Source organism: Gymnodraco acuticeps, unplaced genomic scaffold (assembly GCF_902827175.1).
Source record: "Gymnodraco acuticeps unplaced genomic scaffold, fGymAcu1.1, whole genome shotgun sequence".
Lineage (NCBI taxonomy): Eukaryota > Metazoa > Chordata > Actinopteri > Perciformes > Bathydraconidae > Gymnodraco > Gymnodraco acuticeps.
Genome location: NW_022991628.1, coordinates 1,486,889 through 1,512,022, shown reverse-complemented (window position 1 = coordinate 1,512,022; position 25,134 = coordinate 1,486,889). Strand labels below are relative to the sequence as shown.

Sequence of the window (25,134 nt, the reverse complement as noted above, 5' to 3'; positions counted from 1 at the left end):
AAATTGTTTTAGTAAGTCTTAATGTACAGCAAAATACCAAATATAGATACAAATCAGAGGAACAGATTGCATGCTGACCAAATGTTCTCAAACAAAAAACATTACTCACACACACACACACACACACACACACACACACACACACAGTAACTATACAGGGTGTGGTGGAGTGGTCTTGGAGTGGAAATGTATGCCCCGTTTTTGTCTGCATGAGCCACTTCACATACACATACTGACATCTTTATACGTGTATTTATATATATATATATATATATATATATATATATATATATACGTGTCTTGCAGTAGTTTTCAGATGCTTCAAATACACTGCGCATCAGTGATGGAATTAGAGATGATTGATCTCAGCTTGCAGATAATTCACTGATCTGTGTTGGTGGTTATTCCACTGTGTTGTGTTTTGTCATCACAGTGGAGGGATATCCCATAGATATACATTGCCTCAGGCTTGTGTATGTTCTGTATGAAGACAGGGTCACATCTCTACACTTGTATCAATATATCCTGACGTATGTATTTAGCCATGCTAGCTGATAAGGCACAGGATCTTAGTACACATGCATAGCAAAACAAAACATTTGATCCCATAAGTTATGGTTCAGATAGCTCTGGTTATTTTTCCATCAAAAGACCATGTTGATATAAGGGGAACAGTTTCAGAGATGTTCCCAGAACTGAGTGCAAATAGTGATGTGCATTAGGGCACATTCATATTATGTCATTGATTAGTTTCCCTTTAATGTTATTTGTATACAGCTTCTCAGCGCTCCTTTATCTTTCTTCGACTTTATCTTTGCTTTGGCAACATAACACGTTCATTTCAAGTTTTACTTTAGAACTAAAAAAGGACAGAAATGACACATATAGATACAGGGAGAGATGAAGTACAGTCTGTACTGTCGGAGAGAACACCCTGTGCTACTAGTAATTCATCTCGACTCAGACGATAAATCCTTACAATGTGTTGCCAGCACATACTAAGGAACACTGACCACTGCTGGGCCTCTCTGGTATATTTTTCACAGTAACTTCTTGTGGATTCTTTTGTAGCTGAATCTCCCTATCTGTGACACCCCAATGTCCTTTGTGTCATTGTTAGGAGTCCCCCCAGGACAGTGCCATCACCAGGGACATCAACAGGACATTCCCAGCTCACGACTACTTCAAAGACACTGGAGGAGATGGACAAGACTCCCTCTACAAGATCTGCAAGGTGGGTCACACAAACTCGAATGGGATATTTAAATATGTTTGTTAAGTCATCACAGGGCAAGTATGGATAGAAATATAGTATACATGTGGATCAAAGCTATGCTAAAAGATCACCAAGAGCTACATCTGACTGCAAAAACAAGCATGTGTTCCCTTCCTCTGAACTTCACTCTGATCCACATAGACTGCATTTCCATTTAGATTCAAATGCCTACATTTTAATATCAGTCTTTTCTGAAACTTGACTTAGACAATCATCTATTTAAGATTTAAAGTAAGTCATTTTGTGAAACACTCACAATACAGAAGTGCAACTCAAAATACATCTGTAAAATATTAAAAAACAAAAACCAGCCAGTAATAGCAACATAAATAACATGTCTTGAACCAAATCCATCATAGTGACAAACTATACATACATACATACATAGTGATCATATACCGTACAACCTCTGTTATGTTTTTTGGGGTGACATTTTTTGGGCCATGATTACTAATAATTGGCCTTTTTTAATAGCACTAGAGTTGATTACTATAACCAATTATAGCAATCTTGATCTTAAATAGAATCAAATGTTCCCCTGGAAACGGTGTCATGTCATCTAAATGTCTTGTTTTACATTCTGATGACAAAGTTTGCAGAGCAGTAGTGAGAGTTGTCAGAGCTCAAGGAAACTCTTAATGGATTTACTGAACAGCCACTGAGTCTCTGGGCTCAGCGAGTTCAAAACAGCCAATGCTCGTCTAGAAATGAAACCCATTTTTGAAGAAAACACACACACACATCCACACTAGACTTTACTGACATCAATCTTGCTGCACAGCTGAGCAGAGCACACACAAATAAACAGAGACCTGGCATTTTGTCACAAAATACTTATTGATCGTAAAGTGCCGGTGCTTTCTGTCTCACGTTGACAAATGCACACACACATTTAAACCTATAGTTTCACAATCCTAAATGAACGGCCTTTCTTCACACTTCTCATTTCATTCATTATGTATAAATCATGTGAGGGCATCAATCTCTTTCCCAGACAAGTACCTCCTCAGGTGTGTGTGAATAATTCAGCGGGCCCTCCCTTCCCTCTGCGTGTGGATTGATCCACACTTTGACTTGCTCTCTTTTTTTTGCGTTTGTAGCTCAGTAGGCCACTACAGCCTTTTTTTACAAGCTCTCTTCCTTGCTCCCTCCCCTCAAATGTCCTCTATTTCCTCTACACTCATATCGCTCTGCAACTCTTCCCTTTCCCTCTCTTATTTCTTTCATTTCTATTTGTCTTTTTAACAGAGTCACGGTTATGTTTTTAGTTTTTTTGTACATCCCTTCAGATCCTTCACCTATGTATGTCTAGGGCACTGCACAATAGGGTGATATAGCATTCAGTGCCAGTGTTCAACAATTTCAGATTGTTAAAAGGGGATACAAACAACTAGATATTACTCTAAATCAGCTTTTACAATAATATTCAAGTGCAAGTCTGCTGTGAAGCAAAACATGTAATATTCAAAACCAATGATATCCAACTGATCTGATGCTTGGGTTATTTTTTTAGTTCTCAACCTCTGTTTATTTGTTTCTGTTACATTTAAAACTGTATACAGCTTCCATGTAGCTTGAGCCATCTCTCTCACTATCAGTCAAAAACAAGTATTCACTTATACTGAACTTGCCCTGGACTGGCTTGCCATCTCCCAAGAAAATAATTGTTATTTTTGTTTAAATTACCCACAACGTTTTTATTGAGGCCCTTTATCTTTTCATTCTCATTACATTTCATCATTTGATTCTGTGTTAAATTCATAAAAACGGTTTAATGCGCCTGTATAAATGTTAGATAAGAATCTGTTCATTTGCAAGCTGACGGCAACATTTGGTCTAACATCTATTATACAGCAGGTTTTCTTTTCTTTCCCCTCAATATTCTCCTGTGGTTTAACTTTACACCTCTGTCCTCTCCTTCAGGCTTACTCTGTGTACGATGAGGAGATCGGCTACTGCCAGGGACAGTCCTTCCTGGCTGCTGTGCTGTTGCTGCACGTGAGTTCACATATCAGTCGGGTCCAGCTCAAATCCTATGCATTCAATCCTCTTTAAATAGCTGTGAGGGACTATGTTCTGTTCATTTTACATCTGTGTCTTTTTGACATTCTGCAATGCTGGAGGCATCAATCTGGCTTATTCTGCGTGTCTTGTCAGAATTTATAAGCATGATGTATTGTTACTGTGTGTCTGCGGGAACTGACATTTTAAAGAATAATGTCATTAATGAATAATGTATAATATGTGTTTATTCTGCCAAGCTAGAGTGGCTTCCCTAAAAGACTCCTGCAGTTCAGGAAAAAGGCAACAATGCCACTTAGTGGACAGACTGAGAACAGGTCTTTTTGAAGCTGATGTACCAGGGGAGATGTTATTATTAAACTACTTTTTAATTAGTTATTGAACAACTTCAGGTACTGTTATATGGGAAAGCTGAAATATAAGGAAAATGCTGTATTAGCCTCATTTAAAAACACAAGTATATACCAGTATATGGTATATACTGTACATTGGCATGAGGTACTTATTACTAAATCTTTTGGTCTTCTTCTTCAGATGCCAGAGGAGCAAGCGTTCAGTGTGCTGGTCAAGATCATGTTTGATTACGGGCTCAGGGACCTTTTCAAACAGAACTTTGAAGATCTGCATTGCAAGTTCTTCCAGCTTGAGAGACTCATGCAGGTATGTGTGTGTTATTTGCACATTTGAAATGCTTTTTTAAAAATGCATATCATGGAATTGGTTGATGTACCTCACTCCTTTTTCTTTTTTGTCTAACTCTCTTTGCCCCTGTCCCTTCATGTATCTTCTCCCTCCTCATTCTGCCATTTGCTTCCTCTCTGTCTTAAACAGGAATATTTACCAGACCTGTACAACCACTTCCTGAATGTGGGTCTGGAGGCTCACATGTACGCCTCTCAGTGGTTCCTCACCCTCTTCACAGCCAAGTTCCCTCTTTACATGGTCTTCCATATCATCGACCTGCTACTGTGTGAGGTTGGTAATACAAAGACACAAACACAACTTTCATGGCTGCAATTCACACATGCTACATAAAATATGAACTAGCAGTTATATGTCATTTATTAACTCTGGAAAATTCGAGGGATAAAAGCCTTCAAAAGTCAATTCAATAATTATTAAATTATGGGTTTAACATCTGACAGATCTGAATTGTTGTTGAATCAATGATCGTCAGTCGCAAACTGAAAACATAAACACATATCATCATCTTTACGATCACCTTTACAATTCCCATGGCAATTCTGAGTCAGTAGCTCACCTCCTTATGAGTTGAATTGAATCAGAATCAGACTTTGTGATATCAGAAAATAACATATTGGTCACCAACAAATCAGTATAATATTGTGTTGTGATGAAACTCGAGATATCTTCTGCTAACAATAATAACATCAGAAGTTTGGAACAATGAACACTCTTCTTGCAGAGCTTGCAATGAGGCCAAATTCAGTAAAAAGTGTATCCACTCGATGGCCTCTGAGAGTACTCTGACTGATGAGACAAGGCTGTTTTATTGGCCTGAATGTAAAGCTCTAGATCTAGAGACGACCACGCTCCATTAATATTCTGATGAATGAATCTTGCAATGATGCTGTAACGATGCATCGCAACAGCAGGAAACCGGGGAGTGTTCCAAAATATAAGATATGATGGACAGACCCAAGTACAGAGACACTAAGTGGAAGTTTGACCTTTCAGCATGCTGGTCCAAGCCAAGGCAACTGGAGTTTCTCTGGATGTCTTTTAGTTAGCCAGCCAAATCCAAGTTTGTAGTTTTTCAACTTCCCATACAGTCGGACAGCGCTGATGAATCATCTCCTAGGATGAGTAAGAGAGTGCACATTTTAAAAGGCCAAGCTGGAAAATAAATATTATTAACAGCAAGAAAAACAACAAGTGGTATTATGTGCTGTATGTTGTTTAGATCGTTCTCTTTTTATTTTAATGAATCTGCTTTCGTCATTAGTTTTGTTTCCATTGATGGCGAATATCATTTCTTAATATATCATTACACAGGAATCCTATACATTATGCATTATTTTGCACATATATTCTGCAACTGTTAAACCCATGTTTTATGATATTTTTTGTTGAAGCAAAAGTAACTACATTCCTGAACAAACCATGACAATTGTGTCTTTTTTTTTTCCAGGGCATCAGTGTGATCTTCAATGTAGCCCTGGCACTTCTGAAGGTAAGCTTACACAAATTGAAAACACACACACACACACACACACACACACACACACACACACACACACACACACAGCAACTCTGGCAACCACAGCTCTGAGAAGAAAAAGAAAGGCAGAGCATGTGCCAAAAGTTAATTTTCACATCCGCACGGTTAGCAGGTGCAGTTACATGTGTAGTGTCCCCCCATTGTGAGTTTAAAAAATATCAACTTATATCTTATTCTGGTTTGCAGACTAAAGCTAGTTGACCAACGGCCTGTTATTTATCATATATTTGTCTTTAAGTGAGGATCATTTTGCTTCATGTTACAAAAAAGTAAAAAAACATACATCCAACAGGCTGAGCCATGTTCTGTAAGCGTTTTCTTTAACTCCTGTGTTCCTATCCTTATTTTCCTCAGACATCTAAAGACGATCTGATCCAAACAGACTTCGAGGGTGCACTCAAATTCTTTCGTGTCCCAGTTCCGAAGAGATATCGCTCTGAGGAAAACGCGAAGAAGCTGATGGAGCTGGCCTGTGGCATGAAGGTGAGTTAAGAGTAAAAGCCAATAGAGTGCTTCCTTTTAACACTGTGTCTGTTCAGCCTTTCATCCCTTATACTGCACAAGACCCAGGATCAGCTTCACATATTATTCAGTTTCTAAGTCTTCTTGATAACCACATTTTCAAAGCTAATGGTCTTCAAAATGTCCAGGAATGCAAAATATTTGAAACAGAGAACAGTATGTTTGCTGATCAGATAAACAAGATGGTTTGTATTTCACTGAATGAATGGAAACAACCTCGATATAGTCCAGCAGTACATCTTAAATACCACTAGGGGTCACTTTTGAACCTTGAATCAAGTTCTACAAATTAAATTCACCTCTCTTCCTGTGTATCTCTTAAAACCACACATATACACACACACACACCTGCGTCCTGACCTGTTTTCAACAACCTGTCCTAGTTTAGAGGTAACTTTGGCAGAGATATTCATTAGCTCAAACTCTGTAAAGGAGCCAGCATGGAGATATGTTTGGCTTATTTCTCATTTAGACAGGTGGGCAACAGAGAGAGATAACACGAGCAGATTATCCATCAAAAACATAGTGGAACTAAATCAGAGGCAACTGGACTCATTTTCGAGGCATCAGTTCTGAACATAAATCATTTTGGGCGGACGAGGCCTCTCAGATGGAAGCGAGTATACAAACATTTCTATGCATGAAGTGTTGGTTTTGTTTTGACTATTTGGTTGATGTAATTATTATAATTTGTGGTGTTTTAAGGGTTGCTTTAAAGCCATTTCTACGAAATACCTGCATATAGGGATCTAGATGCACATTGCCTTATGTTTTCTGCAAGCTGAAGTTATTATCAGGACATTTTGTGGCAAGAGAAAATTAGTAAAACTTATTTGACCCCAGAGAGCACGACAATGGCGGAGTTTGAAATTAAATCTGAATCAAGGTATAGGCTAATCTGAAGCTTGGATGTCACTATAGAGGATTACCTGATCAGTTTACTGGTGTCCTCATTCACCGATGACACTGCCTTCTGATTGGAGCACTGATCTTTCTGCACTGCCAGGTGATCTAACTTTTAGCTCAGATTTCTAGGGCATTTAGGCAGTGATTTAAATGTTGGATTATTATCTTTAAAATGATCTAGCTCTGGATTTTGTATGAGTTAATAAATATTATTATTTTTTATTTAATAGAGGTTGTGGTTGGTCCTTCGCCCTCATTCAATTCCTTTTCACTCTGACAGTGGAGAAAGCATAGGGCTGTAAATGCAGGATTTTTGTGATCCTATCCCATGAGGTGGAAAAAGAAAACAATAGAGGATTTTTCGTGCCTGTGCGAGTTCCAGTAGTTATTTTTTATAGGAAAGACCCTTTAAACTACGTAGTATTTGTGGTCAAGGGTCATTATAATTTCAATAATTTTGAAGTGAATATGTGACAAACAGTTGGTAACTATGGTCAGGTCAGAAAATGTATTCATGAGACAACCTCAGGGTCAAACTAGGGTCAGTCATTTTGTCTCTGTGTAGTTGTTACACCTTTTTCTCTTCTTGTCTGCCAACCTTTTGACTTCTAAAGCTAATAAATGCAAATTACCCAGGGAATTTAAATGTAAATCATGAATGCATGCAGTTCTTTTATTTACCTCTGTGCTAGTTTCCATATTTGTATGTCTACCTAATAGCCATGTACTTTCTCTCTAGTTCAAATGCATGCCTACAGTAGCTTTTTCTCATTAGTCAACAATTCTCCAGATGAAGAAAGTTTATAAAGGTTTTTCAAGGTTTAGTAGAGCAGAGAATAATAAGCACATCACATAAAAGAGAGTCTGAGGTGTTATAAAATGCCTCCTGCAGTGCACTTTAAGAAAACTATCCGGATGGTACGGCACAGGTAATTAGGCAATTTACAATTGATCCAAGACGTGTAAGATGGGAAATATGTAATGTGTATACATTATGGCTCTGTTTTACAGAACCAAAGTTGCTTTATGTTCCTAATTGCTTTTGTAAGAGGTAACTTCTGCGGACCCAGCTGTATGTCTCTGCAAAAGAAAAGAGGAAAACAAAAAAAGAACATAGATGAGGCCTCTCCTGCCCTCACGACCTCATGTACTTTTTCTTCCTTTTGTCTGTATCCAATGTTCGTGCACACACACGTTCAGGGACACACTTAGAACAGGACATTTGGATCATTCTGTCCCAGTTCTGCCATCATCATAAGTTGAAAGGAGGATTTGGACCATCTGAAATAATGTCAGTCAGTGGTTCTCAACTGGTCAGGCCTCGGGACCCACTTTTTCCTTTGTCAATAAATCGCGCCCCGAAATTTTGAACCACTCAAATCTATTTAACAAAAAATCGTGCTATAATATATACGCTTTTCAGCATACAATATTAATTCAAGTGAAGTACAGTGCATATATCCCTTATATCCCTTCACAGAACTAAAGTATGCTTTTAAAAAGGTTTAATGAGATGATGGAATCAAAGATGAGCTGCATGTAGGGGGTCTGGGAGGATTCTTCCCCAGGAGATCTTTAGAAATACTAACAAATAAACTACGCATTCTGGTACACTCTGAGAAGAAAATAAATAAATCTATTACAACCCGACATATTAATAATATTTTATGCCATTGTTTGTTTTTCACTTTGTTCTGACAGCTTGCTGCTCCTCACAGAGAGAAGAGCAAAGAGGAGATAGTTTGTGTGAATTACTTTAAATTGTGGGTAAGGGTAGACAGCTCCCATTGTTCTGTGACCTGTCAATCATCAAACTGGGGGTCATATTTCATTACGTGTTCATTTTTATCCGAAGTTATACCCATGGATGTATAAAGAATAGTTCTACCGCAAAGTTATTCTCCGTGGGGACTTCCGGCAACAATCTTGATTCTGATTGGCCAGAAGACTCGAAAAACATCAGCAAAGATGTTTTATTGAGAAGATGATCACTACGTGACAAAAGTTTTCAAAACCGTTTATGGTCTCCGGTACTTCCAGTCCAACGCCTACTGCATGCACAGCGTTATTCTATGTTTTCTTTCACTCACCCATCCGCGACCCACTCAAAACGGGTCCGCGACCCACCAGTTGAGAACCACTGTCATAGATAACCTACGTTTGTAACATATCCAGGCCTGCATGCAAACAGTAATGGTGCATCAATGTTGCAGATGTTATCAGATTAGATTAAAATCCAAAGAAAATCTAAACGGGTGTCTTTTTCATGTTAAAAAATCAGGCACACCGTGTTTATTGTATGGTAGCTATCTCTTTTAGAAAGCCCCATGTAAGGCAGCAGCTCGGCAGTTAAAGGTCTGTTTGAGATTGCCTTTGTTTGCATCTGTAGGGATGACTGTGATTGTAAGTGTATTTAAATGAGAATCTGTTTTGGGAGAACAGAGGCGCTTCACAACACCTGACATCTGTTCATCAACAACGTGATAATAGTGTGAGCTGATGCAATTGAGTTTTACCTGCGTGGAGAAGCTTGTTTACAGTTCCTTTGATTCTGCTCTTTTTGCAACTGCTGTATAGTTAACAAGAGATGTTTAGGTGAACAGACAAGTGTGATTGATTATATAATGTAATTTATTATTAGAAAGTAAAATGTTATCCTAATCAGACGTGAAACACATATATGCTGTCTTCAAGGAACATCCAGCCCGTGTTTGGTGTTACAGCATCATTTTAAAATGTGTGCTCTAGAAGTTGAACTATTAAAAACCCTTTTGGAAATCGAACAAATCAGTTAGGTGGCATGAGTTACTCGATTGTGTTGACAGTGATATCCTAATGTACCGGCTTCTCAGAAAATAATTACAGTGTCGAATTGGGCCTGTAATCTCTTAATTTATTCCATTGCATCCTATTCAAATGCTGAGCTGAAATAAAGACCATCACAGTCCAACAGAGATTATCAATCTTATTTACACAAGATGAGAAAGACTCTTCCCTGGCAGCTCCCTTTGGTCCACGAGCCAAAGACTATTGGGCTAATTTATATTCATATTTTTCATCATGTGTTAATAAGTGTTATTCTTCATGTGCGTGTGACATATTTGATGAGTTTAAAACGTTTATTTTTCTGCCTCCACTGCCCAACAGATCAGCCAGAAAAAGCTGAAGAAGTTTGAGAAGGAGTACCACACCTTGAGGGAGCAGCAGGAGCAGCAGGAGGCCCCCATTGAGAGATACGAGGTACACATGAGCAGAACATATTCATCTTTGCACACCGAAAACCTACAAATAATTACAATCCTCAATTAAATGAACACACATTTGATTTAAAGCTGTATCCGCTTTTTAAAAAAACATGCAATTCTAACCCTTATATACTTTTATCCTTACTCCTTATTGCAATAACTTAGTTTTCTGAATTTATAATTATATTTGAGTATCTCAAGTATTACATTCGATCTCACACCTCTGGAACAATACTATACTGTATGTTGCTACCACATAGTGTTATAACTAAAACTATATTCTGACAGATTTTCCACTGGACAGAATCAATAATTATTTCACTGCAGACCTTGACAGTCCTTGTTCGGTAAAGAAAAACGACATGGCGCCCAGAAAGCCATTTATTGTACATGCCATAAGTCGGGCTGGTTGTACACAGTGCAAGATCATCAATTGTGCTTTGTTTGCTCATGATAATTCTGGCAACGAACCATTCACAAAGTTAATTTTTTCTAGAATGACAAACAAGATATCTCAAGATGTTTAAATGATTGCCCTTTATGGAGATACAATCCCCCATTAAGCCACAGCTTGATAAAGTCGACTGCTGTCAGGTTGGTTCAGACATATTGTCATTTTCCTCTGAGCATATTTCAGAATAACACAATCGCTAATCTGCTCCGTATTCTCCCTGTTTGTTTACATTTGAGTCAGTGTCATTTATCATAATTTATCATTTTATGATGTGTGGCGTCTTTCACATTTGCAACATCTGGTAAGATTTGATAATTATTTTAGTCTTAGTGTTCATTTTATTGAAGGTATGAACACTCCAGATTGTTGTATAAAGTGGACTTTATCCTGTTAAATCTTATGCTTGTCATCTCTTGTAAAATATGTTTTTAATCCATCTCTCTGTCGCTGTTAATGATGTACAAGCAGGTTATGCTCTTTTAAACATTACATACAACTCGTACTGGGTAATCACGCTCTCACCTGATCACTTTTACACCCACAGTCTTTATTTTGCTGCATTCAGACAGGAGGAGCTGCTTAAACATTCATTTGCAAATTCTCACGAGTAACTCTTTTTCCCCGTCTCTCCACTCTCCTTCCTCTTTCATGTTCCCTTCCTTATTTCCGTTCATATGCTCTTTTGTTTTCCTGTCCACTTTTTCTCCTCACACACATCTCTCCCCTCCTCCCCTCTTCCGGTTTTTTCTCCTTCTGTCTTTAAATCTCTCTCTCCGTCCAGCGGGAGAACCGTCGTCTGCAAGAGGCTAACATGCGTCTGGAGCAGGAGAATGACGACTTGGCGCACGAACTAGTCAGCAGCAAGATAGCCCTGCGGAAAGACCTCGACAACGTAAGCTGAAGACAAAGTGTGTGTGTGTGTGTGTGTGTGTGTGTGTGGTGTGTGTGTGTGTGTGTGTGTGTGGTGTGTGTGGTGTGTGTGTGTGTGTTGTGTGTGTGTGTGTGTGTGGTGTTGTGTGTGTGTGTGGTGTGTGTGTGTGTGTGTGTGTGTGTGTGTGTGTGTGTGTGTGTGTTTGTGTGTGTGTGTGTGTGTGTGTGTGTGGTGTGTGTGTGTGTGTGTGTGTGTGTGTGTGTGTGTGTGTGTGTGTGTGTGTGTGTGTGTGTGTGGTGTGCTGTGTGTGTGTGTTGTGTGTGTGTGTTTGTACATGTTCATCTTAAGTGTGAGTTGTCCCTTCAAAGAAGCAAGTATGGTGTTAATGTGGCAACAATTGTGCAAAAGACACACATGTAGCAACTTAAGAAGAACTTATCGCAAGTGTATCTATAATGATGTACTTATATGATTCTGTTTTCTTCAAGGTTGTGTCTTCCTGGTCGAATGTACTTATTGTTAAGTCGCTTTGGATAAAAAGCGTCAGCTAAATGCAATGTTAATGTAATGTAATGTAATGTAATAATGACCTCTTAACATTAGGTTTTTTTGTTGTGTGTGTGTGTCAGGCTGAGGAGAAGGCAGACGCACTGAATAAAGAGTTGCTGCTGACCAAACAGAAACTGGTGGACTCTGAGGACGAGAAGAGGCGACTGGAGGAGGAATCTGCCCAGGTTAGAGCCAACAACCACACATTTGTCTTTCTGTCGCGACCCTTTAGACGTTAGCTGAATATATGTTTTTCTGTGAATCTCAAGGGAGCACACAGGGTTATGAATGCTAGGAAAGCGTCAGCGATATTGCAACACAAATTCTCATGTGAATGTATGAACAGAGTTATTGTGAAAACGGCCTGACTCTCCTGTCCTGGGGTCGAGACGAGAAGAAGTATGCAATATCGATGTGACAGGATATGACTGAGCAGCCTATTTGTTATGGACAGAGCCAAGAGTCTGCGCGTTATTATTATTTATTTATTGAAATACTGGAATGGCTGATATTACAGATGTGTTGCTATTTCCTCTCTGCCTGTGTTTTCTATGTTATACCCTGGCTGAAAGAACCATATTCTAAACCCTTTCAGGCTGTTTTTCCTACTATCGATACCAAACCTTCAATGTCAAAGGATGTTTGTTGTTGATTTTCTTGAATTCAATCTCTCCGAGGTGAAGGACAAACATGTGTGTTCAATGCAGTCCTCCGAATGTGTGTGTCGTCTTGTGTGTAGGTGTAGCAGTGAATGATTTATTGCTTACACAGAGGTGTGTGTTGAGGTTGTGACTTTGCCCCGAGCTGCACGTCTGCCTATACCTTTCTCTGTCTTCCTCACATGTCACGGCACTGACACGGTCGTGACTCGGCCTCTGTCCTTGTTGTCTGCCCTCCGACCGCCTAACAGGATCCTGTTTGTTTGTTTCCACAGCTGAAGGAGATGTGCAGGCGAGAACTCGATAAGTCTGAATCGGAGATAAAGAAGAACGGCTCCATCATTGGAGAATATAAGCAGGTTTGTACTCTATTAATTCTGTACAGAAATCACTTTGAATGCTTCAATTAAGAAGTCTAGCAACAGGGTAGATTCCTTACAGTTAGCATATCCAGTACTATGAGCCTCTCTGTTTGATTCATATTTCTGTTTCACACTTATACATTTTAGAGAAGTGAAACTGAACAGTGGCACACCCACTCCAGTTTCCTTGAAATGTTTTTGAACACTGGGATTTACAGTTCAGATTAACATAGTAACTCACCATGCAGTGAACAAATATAATGATATTAGTCTACTGTATGTACCTAAAAGGAGTTACTCAAGTTAGAAATGTAAACTGAGAAGAGAAGATGATACATAGCAAATAAACTCATGACATTAAAGAGAGCTAGATATACACAGAAACATATATTATGCAACATGGATCGTGTTACATCTTTATTATATCTCGAAACTTTTTTTAGTTCATTCCTTTACGATAAAATATAGTTTGTACTCCAGGATTAAATACCATATGTCATTGTTGTTAAGGCATCGAAACGAGAGCTAATATACAATAAGAGTACTTCATCTTAGCAATACAGGTAAAATAAATGTATTAAAAAGGACCGAGATAAAATAATATCGGAAATAAAGAATTCATTAAAACCAAAAAGGACAGTTAATTTAGTAAAAACAAAGCCAGCATTTTTGTCCTGGGGCCGTTCATTCACCGTAAAAGGTCGGAAATAAAGCAAGGAGTTGGGCCATTAACAGCCTTAAAGATAATTAATAACATATTTAAATCGATCCTTAAACCTACTGGGAGCTGGTGTTAGGAGACAGAAATAGGTGCGGACAAGGCTTTGCGGATGACTTCTGTACAGCTGCTGCTGTTTTTCAGCAGCAAGAAAGTCACTAATTAGTATGCAAGATCATTTATTCTCACGTGAGGCTTGGATTGAATTTATCCAGAGCTTTTAAATTGAAAGTAGATGAGCAGAAAACTGTTCATTGATCTGGAAGACGCACAGAACAGTGGCGCTCCTCTAATTAAAGATGCAAGTGCAAGGTGAGACAGCAGTAGTAGCTTGTAATTTATGATGAGGTACAAACAGATCATTCTCAAGGTCTGAGGTAGAGTTTGGTCGGCCACATGTTATAAATGTAAAGATTTGGGGACATTTTAAAGTATGTATGATAAAAGGCTAAACACTTAATAGTAATTTAGAGAATCTTGAAAAAGCTGCCAGCTGTTGGCGATCTGTGCATCACAGCAAGTAATGGCCACCTTAGATCATATAAATCACAAAGACAACATAAAGGAAACAGTGAATATAGTTCAATATTTATTCTGATATTTCATGTGCTGATCCTTTCTTATTTTAAGTAGGCCAAGGATTTTTTTATCATAAAAATAGAACTCATACTCACATCTCACGGGGCACCAAGTGAGTGGCGCCATAAGATTATTTGTATATACATTTACATTACTTTGGATTTTAGTTTATTTGACAGTTCATTATTAGGTCGTTTCGTCTGTTTTGGTTCATGTTAAGTGCCTCATCCTGAATCTGGTTGTTCGAGCAGCGTTTGAGCACCTCTTCTCGACGTATCAACCCTTATTTGACTTTTCTTCTCAGATCTTAGCTCTGATCAAGCCATTACCATTGCTATAAATATTTAAAAACAGTACAAGAGCAATCCATATTCTTTCATGTATCTACTTTGTGAAGGAGAAACATCTAAATTAACATAATGTCCCTGAGCTGAACCCAGAGTCTCTGATGACTTAGCCTGCCGGCATATTTTGAGTTCCTGTCTCTCCGAGTTCCTATTACGATGATTTCATCCTTTCAGATCTCATCCGGTCACCGAATGCTTAAATATAAATCCACTCAGATCAAAAACCATCAGCGCAGACATTATGCAACAATCCTGTGGAGGAAGACAGAAATAGCCTGAGGACTAATTTAGAAACAGACCTTAACTTCACCTGAGTCTAAAAATATTGGCAGCATGTTGGACTTGACAGCAGATCTGAAAACGTTAATAATTGTGTATCTGTGTGTTTGTGTGTGTATTATAGGTCAAAGCAGCTTTCAGATTGCTAGCATGCAACTGAGCAGCACCAATGTGAAAATGGCACTTTGTCAAAAACAGTTATTTTTGTGACTGGGAATATGGGGGTGATAGATGGAGAGGGGGAGAACATGAACAACAGTCTGTGGAGGAGAGAGCAGAGGAGGACAGCAGCATTCAATCATCTGGGATTGACAAGTTGAGGAATGTCCCAAAATAGCCGGCATTGTTTTCCAACCCAGATAACTCAAATTATTCTTCAAATAGAGTTTTCCTATTTCACTGGCTGCGAATGGCAGCTTTCTTTTCGCGGGATCCCATCCAAAAAGCTTTGTGTGCTAATTGCCCCTCCAGCCCACCAGGACAGAAAAACGTCTGTTGATGGTGGAGCTAAAAACGGTGTCGAGTGGCGTATTGTAATCCCTGCTGAAGAGCTGGAGAGGAGATGCTCTCAGGGACAGGGACACGAGCCAAAACTGGTGTCTCTGAGGCCTTGTTAGCGATATATTTATATGATTTCATACAGTTTAATAGGATTATGACCATGGACACACCGCCATATTCTGATTATGTTTTATTGAGAATTGCAAACTAATTGTCCGCCTCTTGTTCCAAGCCAAATTCATGTAGTGTTATAAAGCAATTCAAATAGCGTACACCGAATATGCTAATTATAGGAATGCATGCATTATTGAAAAAAAAAGGAAATACCCGAGCTAGTAATTTTACACCTGAAGCAGAGTGGAAATACTTCATATAAATAAGAGTGAAATTGTTTGTGGAAAAACATTAAATTAGCCCAGGGGTACTGAGCCCGCTTTATATGAAGAAAACAACCTACATTTAAATAAGCAAATTATGAATTGACAGCTTGCTTGTGGATTGTTCAGCAGTGTGGACTGACATGTATCTGATCTCACATTCATAACCCTGAAACATCATCCCTTCTACAAACTAGAAAAATATCTAAAGACAGGAAAATGCCTAACTTTCCATGTACAGTAGAAAACTGATTGAAGACAGAATGCCCACGGCTCAAGTAAAATCTTAAAAATAAAAAGATGTGCCGCCTGCCTTGGAGTAGCACTAGTTAAAAGAAAGGAAGCGGGCAGAGAAAGAGCTGTGAGATCAAGAGGAGGAGGTGATCAGCAGCGATGAAGGGAAGGTAGAGAAATGGGCTCCGTAACGCTAGTTGAGGGCAAATGAAGCAGAGGCTGACAGCAGGAAAAGATAAAAAAGACATGTAGGAGGAGGGAGATGGATATCTGCTGGGCTGAAGTCACACACAGAGATGTATAGATTGATCCTAAAGGCGGAGGATGAAGAAGAGAGGGTTATACAGTATGTGCCACAGGGAAGCAGAGAGATATGCAGAGAGGAGCAGGAGCAGATAGAGAGATAGATCGTCTGTCAGAGGAGAGGTGGGATGACCCCATGTTCCCGTTAGGGTGACTCATGTCACATCGATCTTCCTGTTTGTCGGCAAGCTAGAGTGTGTGTGTGTGTGTGTGTGTGTGTGTGTGTTGTTGTGTGTGTGTGTGTGTGTGTGTGTGTGTGGTGTTGTGTGTGTAGTGTGGTGTGGTGTGTGTGTGTGTGTGTTGTGTGTGTGTGTGTGGTGTGTGTGTGTGTGTGTTGTGTGTGTAGGTGTGTGTGTGTGTGTGTGGTGTGTGTGTGTGTGTGTGTGTGTGTGTGTGTGTGGTGTGTGTGTGTGTGTGGTGTGTGTGTGTGTGGTGTGTGTGTGTGTGTGTGGGTGTGTGTGTGTGTGTGTGTGTATAGCTGTGGGTTATAGGTATAGGAGGAGGAGAGAAAGGGTTTAACTAAGGATGTGCATGCATACTTTGTGTGTGTGTGTGTGTGTGTGTGGTGTGTGGTGTGTGTGTGTGTGTGTGTGTTGTGTGTGGTGTGTGTGTGTGGTGTGTGTGTGTTGTGTGTGTGTGTGTGTGTGTGTGTGTGTGTGTGTGTGGTGTGTGTGTGTGTTGTGTGTGTTGTGTGTGTGTGTGTGTGTGTGTGTGGTGGTGTGTGTGTGTGGTGTGTGTGTGTGTGTGGTGTGTGTGTGTGTATCTGGTGAGCTTTGCTGGAAACACGGGACCTTACGACACACTAATGGAATTAAGAGTAAGAGGATGAAGTCTCTGCCTTACAGACTAAGATACACAAACGAGAGTAACAAGGTTACGGCACGGCACGGTCAAGAGAGGTCAGATATCACGGGAACGATACACTTCACCGTTTACATGTGGGTTTAAAGCGGTTCGCATTCAGTTCCTTTTCTTATTCTATTCTAGCTTCAGAAAATATATTTTTGGGTGGATTGAAAAGCAAGGGGGATTAATTTTTTTTAATATATTTAAGTCATAGAAATGATTATGACATTTTCTTTTGTCCTCGAACCTTAGAAGAACTAAAGTTCTAATCCATAACTATTCATGAAATTTTTTGTTTATATATGTAGTGATTAGATAACCGTCAAGGCTCTGAAAGTGTGAACAATCTTCTGTATTTTTATGATGTTTTTGTGTTTATTTAACACAGCACAAGATACAAAAGCCTTACAGTGCTGTTTCACCGATCGAGTGTCATGTTGAACGGCTCAGTAGAAATTCAAAGGGCTTCAGCTGAAATGTTGATCATGTTGATGGCAGGCTGAACAATGTGTCTGTTTCATATAGATCTGCACCCAGCTGAGTGAACGACTGGAGAAACAACAGACGGCCAACCGAGGGGAGCTGGAGAAAATCAGGGTGAATTTTACACACACACACACACACACACACACACACACACACACACACACCTCGAAACACTGCTGTGTGCACTCAAACACAGGAGGATGAGTAACAGCCTGGACTATAAGTGGAGCGTAATAACAGAGCTGCGTTGATACAGACAAATGTATGAATGAATACCACTTTTACAGTTACTAAGTGAGAAGTAAATGAGATAAAGTGTATAGGGGGGGAATCCAGATGTATCAGACTTTCTTGACAATCATTGTAGAGATGATTGAGCTGCTACCTCCAGGTACAACTGAGTTTTCAGGAAGGTGGGGAACTATGTTGTCATCTGATTGTCTTGCCTGGCAGTGAAATCAAAGCTTTTGGGGGAGAAGGGGTTGTTCGGCCGAGGAGCCGGGGCCAAGCATCTCACTTCCAGCACTTGGCGGGTGAAATGCTTGTTTAGACTGTAGCTGGGAGAGAGGCCATTTTGGCACCGAGTTCTGTCAGGGCTGCCAAGGACTCACAAAAGGTTTATTGAACCAAGGACATTTTCTGTAGAAATGTAGCAGTTTGTGTGTGTGTGTGTGTGTGTGTGTGTGTGTGTGTGTGTGTGTGTGTGTGTGTGTGTGTGTGTGTGTGTGTGTGTGTGTGTGTGTGTGTGTGTGTGTGTGTGTGTGTGTGTGTGTGTGTGTGTGTGTGTGTGTGGTGTGTGTGTGTGTGTGTGTGTGTGTGTGTGTGTGTGTGTGTGTGTGTGTGGTGTGTGTGTGTGTGTGTGTGTGTGTGTGTGTGTGTGTGTGTGTGTGTGTGTGTGTGTGTGTGTGTGTGTGTGTGTGTGTGAGAGAGTGTGTATCATCTTGCTTGTCCTTTTCTGTTCTTTTATTATTTGCTAATAATGGTGCAGCAAATGCCATAAAGCTGTCAGCAATCGCAATTATAACTGAAGTAGGGGACTGGTGATGCGCAGTGAATTATGTATAACCGTAACTTACAACATTGTTAATTAAAAATGTTACTGAATAAATGATGCACTGGCATACTTCTGGCACAATCACTCTATTTAAAGTGAAGACAGAAACAGTTTGAGCTCTCTGCTGCTTCATTAACGCTCGCAGCCACTTGTGCTGTGACGAGCCTGGAAGCGTTAAGTATAATTACCATTCAGCTTTAAACTCGCATGACAGTTTAATCCAAATTAAATGTATTAGTGTTATGAATTATTAATTCGGGGGGAATATCTCAACCAGCATAGTCACTGATGTTGCTAAGGAACAAAACATTGACCCTGAATCAGCGCGCTGTAGACTATACTCCCTGTTATTGCAAAGTAAAGTGCTAATCTATCTACAGTGCTCACGAAGGAGTAAAAGCTATTAAAGAAGACTCAACCTGCGCTGCCAGACGCGTGGCAGCCATGAGCCAAACTTAAAATGAGAAAGAGAAGCAGGAAGACAAAAACTCATCACTTGTCTGTGCCGCAGTAATATTATTCTCGATAAGTCTGAGACTATTTTGACACCTTGAAGGACTTTGAGTACAGCTTAGTTATACTGTCCCACTCACACAGTGATACTTAAACGAGTTAACATGAAATAATGAAGAAAGAAAGGACTTTAATGGGGTGTTGTCTAGCAGCACAGGCAGTGATTTCCTGTTACTGCTTGCACAAATGCCCTCTGCCCAGTAATGGATCACCGTGAAGTGTACAAGGGCACCCAGAAAGATCTCTCTGAGAAAAGGGCAGCAGGAGGGCAGCCCTGACAGAAGAGGGGAAGTGTAGTTGGTCTGTACCGCTGCCACACTAATGAGCTGCCATGCTTCAATAACTAAGCAGAGCCCTCTCTCTTCTCAAACTGTAAAATCTCTACTGCACACAGATAGACAGCCACCTCACAGAATATATCCCTGCAGATCATTTCATTCATTTAAGACACACGTAATAATGTCATTAAAATTGATATGTATAATGCCATTTAAAAAATCGCTTAAAATCCATTAAAAAAAAATGCGGATGGAGGGAGGGAGGGAGGGAGGGAGGGGGGAGTGTAGTGAGTGTACTGTGGTACTGTGATATTACAATATAAATGAAATGGCATCGATTACTGTACACTATAATGAAATAAAAAGACACATGGCATAGTATAGTATGTCATGAAAATGCAAGTAATTTAGTAAAAACTGCATTAAAAGAAATTCAGTAGAGTATGTCCACAAAAATGGCCATATAGAAAAACGGTATTATATGGTAAGGTCTGTTACAAAAACATTTATGTGATACATTGTGTTATAAAAAATGTGTGATAGTTTACTGTGTAATTTATTATGATAATAGGTCAAATTATAGTAAGCCATAAAGAAATCACAAAATAATATGTCATAAAAAATTATCTTTCCATCATTGTTCTATTACCCCTCAGTTCTTTTTTTGGGGGGGGGGGGGGGGGGTTTGTTGTTTCTAACATTTGCTCTCTTCATTGTATCCCTCTCTAGTTCAAAGTGGAAGGCTGTGAGAAGTGTAGTAGTCTTTTCAACAAAGAAGGCCGTGTGCGGACTGTGAACACAGCGTCTGCGGGGGGGTCCGGGGAGCAAGATGAGGAGAAGGAGGGTCTGAAGATCCAGCTGAGGGAGATGGAGCTGGAGCTGGCCCAGACCAAGCTGCAGCTGGTGGAGGCCGAGTGCAAACTCCAGGTACACTAACACAGGCCCGGCCAAAATCAATACACAAAGAGTTTGAGATAACTATATGTGACTCGGGGAACAAATGCATATAAATACAAGGATTTCCTTTTCACAATGTTTCACCCCCCTGATGATCGAGGACCATGCAAGTCATGCCACATTTATTTAGTTGCAATATAACTTGAATAATACTAGCTACCATTGAAACTATTCTAGATTATATAGAAGCAACTACACAAACAGATGAACTGTTACAGTGACACAACACTACTGTGACAACCTTAGAGAACATATCCAACTACATTTCATGGAGACCATACTGCTGGCTCTAAATGATGTCCAGTTAGTCCTTTATGTGAGGATGTTTGGTTTCCATCCTTTTGTTAATATCTACACTACCTGCTTTTATGTTAAACAATGTGTCACCGGGAGCTCATATTCTACTCTCATGACTGTATTAAACTAGGATGAGATCCCAGCAGGAAGTAGGCTATTGACGAGATACAGTTAAAGAAATTGGAGGCGTAATTCCATTTGTAATCAATCCGAAGCAGCATTAACGTCTCACTGAATTAGAAAGGGCAGTCTAATTAAATTAGAGAGCTTTGGACTATTTCAGAAATATATGTAAACACAGTTGCAGTAGAAGTCAATGTGAAAGTGAGTGTGTGGTGAGTTTAAGCATTGCAGGAGTAGAGTGAACTATTCATCATGAAGGTTTTTGACCAACAGCAGAAGCTCTGTTATGAGCTCATCAGGAAGGATGTCAAAAAGAGAAAGATGAGGATTTCATATGATTAATGGTGTCTTTTAAAGTGAGGAGGGAGTTGGGGGGGGGGGGGAGTTGCTGATTGAAGAAAGGCAAAGTGGTAAAAAGATACTTTAAAAAGTACACAGGGGCTTTGAAAGGTGAACCAAAATCTGCTTACTTTGTTTTTTACTGACTGTTTTGGACGCCTGCTGATTGATCTTGTCTTCCACCAGGACCTGGAGCACCACCTGGGTCTGGCCCTGAACGAGGTGCAGGCCGCCAAGAAGACCTGGTTCAACCGAACGCTCAGCTCCATCAAGACCGTCACGGGGAACCAGGGCAAGGAGACCACCTAACCTGATAACCCCCTCCCCAGTTTTACCCAGACCATGTGTGGAGCTCCCCACACTGAAACCTGCGGGCACATAACTTAACCCACCGACTTTAACTTGAACATTGACCGTTAAATCTGAGGACGTCCATTACTACGGACTGTGTTTCTTATTCCTCTTATTAAGAATGTCGTCATGCATAATCCCCTCCATTATTCCCCCCTCCACCCCAAATGACTACAGCCAAATGTGCTGCTGAGAAGGGGCAGAAACGTTCCCCAGAGACACCATGTGCTTCCACCGGTCACAGAAAAAAAGCGTTAAAAAAAAGAGGAGATGCTTCATTTATTTCTGTCTTTGTACTGCTGATGATAACGACCCGCAGAAGAAAGGCAGGACACCTGAAGAGTTACTGTCCTGACGGGATAGAGAAGAAAACACTCCGTCCTTCCTCACTCTTCTGCGGGCTCCCCTCTAAACTACTGGCACAACCAGGCCCTGTCAAATGTTCCTTTTAGGTACGAGAGCTAATAGACGCCTTTTCAAAACTGAGCTTTTTTCTAATTTACGTTGAAAAACACCTTTTTGTTTTCTATGTATGTACATGAATGTGCTTATGTAATGAGCATATGTGTGTATGTGTAAGCATGCATGTTTTGTGTTGACTATGGGGTGTATGTGAGACTGAAAATATGTGTTTGAATGCATAAATAATAGACTGAAGTAACGTTAAAATGTGTATACGAGGGAGACAATGTGTGGAAAGGGAAAGAAAAAAGCACTACGGTTATGTGTGTGTGTGTGTGTGTGTGTGTGTGTGTGTGTGTGTGTGTGTGTGTGTGTGTGTGTGTGTGTGTGTGTGTGTGTGTGTGTGTGTGTGTGTGTGTGTGTGTGTGTGTGTGTGTGTGTGTGTGTGTGTGTGTGTGTGTGTGTGTGTGTGTGTGTGTGTGTGTGTGTGTGTGTGTGTGTGTGTGTGTGTGTGTGTGTGTGTGTGTGTGTGTGTGTGTGTGTAAGGGGAAAGAGTGTTTCCCTGGTTGTCTAGTTTCCTTTATTGTTTAAATGTGCATATGAATGATGCTGAAGAAAAGTTTGCTGACAAAGCCTTGATCAGAAGGTCGATAACATTGAAACTAGTGGATGTGTGTGAATATATAAATTACAGTCAATTTTCCTCACATCAAATATCTGACATTTAACATGCTTGAGGTTTGTTTGGTTTGGATGTCCCAGCACAAAGAAACGAAAAGAAGCTCCAAACCGTGCAAACCTTCTCATGTAGTATACACTTTGTGTATTTATGTTACAACACTGTTAAAGTGGTGCAATGCTTTTTCAAACCCTAAACATCACTTTGTGGAAGTCAAAATAGAAAGGCCACGCACAGGACGTTGTGATTCCTGCTGCACTTGAACACACCTTCAACCACCTGCTGTCAGGCCCAGCTGCTCTGTGACCTTCGACCTCTGAACTAGACAGGCAGGGTCATGTGTGGTACTCCATCGAGCAGGACGGTTTTGTTTTTCACACTTCAGTCGGATATTTGGGTTCTCGTTCACCACTACACACTGAACTACACTGTTGGTTTTATATATTGGCAGATACAGAACAAACACACAGTGGCTGATTTATGTGGGACACCTGCTTCTATTTCTGTCCAACATGAGGACAATTTCTAATTGTTTGGTCACTTTCTAGCAAAGAATAGTATGATGTTGGATCGAAAAGATGTAATGACTATTATAGTGTGAAGATCAGCAACACTTTAACAGGAGGGCCATATGACAGATGCAGTGTAAGCATAATTAATGGTTGAAAAATGATGCAACAAATGCTAGTTTCTTTTGTCCCATGCTGATGGTAGAAAGCAAAGAAAGTCATTAAAAGCTTGTTTCCTGTGTTGAGTCAAAGTTGAACTGTTATGATTTTTCTTGACTTAAAATTAGACCCCATAGTGTCACTGCCACTGTGTAGAAAAGCTACCGACCATCATCTCAAGATAAATCCAGCGACATGACAGAAATCTGTGTTTTTTCCGGCTTCCTGCACTCATTGAGAACACATTTGGGAGGAGGTGGAACAAGGGATCAAGCATCTCGCAGCCTCCAAAAATCAGCAGGAATAGATCGATGGAACCTGCGTGGAGCGAAGTCCCTTGAAACATTTATGAGCTCCTCGATGAATTCTTGCCTCAAAGAATTCATCGTGTTCAGGGGGCCATAGCAGATGTAGAACTATCAAAGTGGATGTGATTGTAGAAGCAGAAAATGAACACATACAACTGTAGAAGTGAAACTCTGCACCTCTAGCTTGGATCGGTATCACAGAAGATGCACCATCAGTCGCAGGGATCAGAGGTCAAAGCAGAGGTCAAGCTGACATGCTCGCGATGGGGGGTTTCAAAAGTGCATGCGTGTGTGTTTTCATATTTATCTTAATAGAAAGGGGGGCAACCATTTCTCATTTTCTATTCACTGATCAAATGAGACTGGAGAATAAAAACAAACAGTGAAAACTGTATTTCTGTTTCCAGCCTAAACTGAACAGTTACTGGGTTTTTTTGTATTGAACTTGAAGGTGGAATCTGATTGGCTGAAATCTGCTGGTGATGTCAGAGGAAGGACCAAGATGAAGTTGTTCCTCTAAAGACACTGGGTTGTATATAACAAACATTTAAAAATTAATATTGAGTTTTTGTTCATGATTTTCTACTCTGTAAAGATAACTAATGTTGCCTACTTGTATCTACCAACCTGCTGCCGTGCTACCGTTTAATTCACAACAATGTTTTCTGTTTTTATTTTTGCTCTGAGCTTCTCAGTCAAAGTGCTGTTTGGTTAATTAAATGCCAAAACGTAGCTTTATCATACGACAAAAACATTATCAACGTGTGGACATTGTAATAGTGTAGGATGCATTGTATAGGCCTACTTCATGAATTTCAATATAAAGATATCGACACAAAAAAGTCCTGCCTGTTTCGTTTTTTTATTCTTAAATAAAATACAAATCTACCCGACGAGTCGACGACTGCTCAATATCGGCCGAAGACAATCAGTTATCGAACTTTATTTGACTATATCATAGTTTAGTACTGGAGTAATATTAGAGATTAAAATAAAAAGGTAACCAGAAATGCCATGTTATATAATGTCATAAAAACAGATCATAGAGTGCCATTAAAACGATATAAAAGTTACGGTAAATCTCAATACCACGGTGAGAATTAAAAACAAACAAATGTACATTTTTCTCTTTGGGTAATGTTTTATTATCTCACAGACATGCTATAACTTTTCCTCCATCCCTTTTCTCAAGAGCACTGAATGTTTATTTTGAGGCTTCTCGCCAATCTCAATCAGAAATCTTTAATTGTTTCCCATATCGCCAGCTTCTATACAATCTATAAAGCCAAACATGTCACATTGCTGCTGAAATGTAGAAACAGAGGAGAGGAGGCCCAGGCTGTTATAATGACACTCCTTCAACTCACCTCTTGGGAACACTTCCTGG

General features: G+C 39.9%; 1 protein-coding gene across 1 annotated transcript in view; it reads left to right on the top strand.

The window, feature by feature from the left end:
- LOC117534068 (rab GTPase-activating protein 1) overlaps window positions 1-24,589 on the top strand; it is a gene marked incomplete at its 5' end in the record, with an annotated part of 52,123 nt that extends 27,534 nt beyond the window's left edge. The window contains 13 exon segments of the mRNA XM_034198103.1: window positions 1,121-1,234; window positions 3,200-3,274; window positions 3,833-3,958; window positions 4,130-4,273; window positions 5,451-5,492; window positions 5,895-6,023; window positions 10,116-10,208; window positions 11,449-11,559; window positions 12,168-12,272; window positions 13,022-13,105; window positions 17,818-17,889; window positions 20,353-20,550; window positions 21,526-24,589. Of these exon segments, the coding sequence (XP_034053994.1) occupies window positions 1,121-1,234; window positions 3,200-3,274; window positions 3,833-3,958; window positions 4,130-4,273; window positions 5,451-5,492; window positions 5,895-6,023; window positions 10,116-10,208; window positions 11,449-11,559; window positions 12,168-12,272; window positions 13,022-13,105; window positions 17,818-17,889; window positions 20,353-20,550; window positions 21,526-21,648 (1,416 nt within the window). The 3' untranslated portion in view covers window positions 21,649-24,589.
- Between the last annotated feature and the right edge of the window lie 545 nt (window positions 24,590-25,134).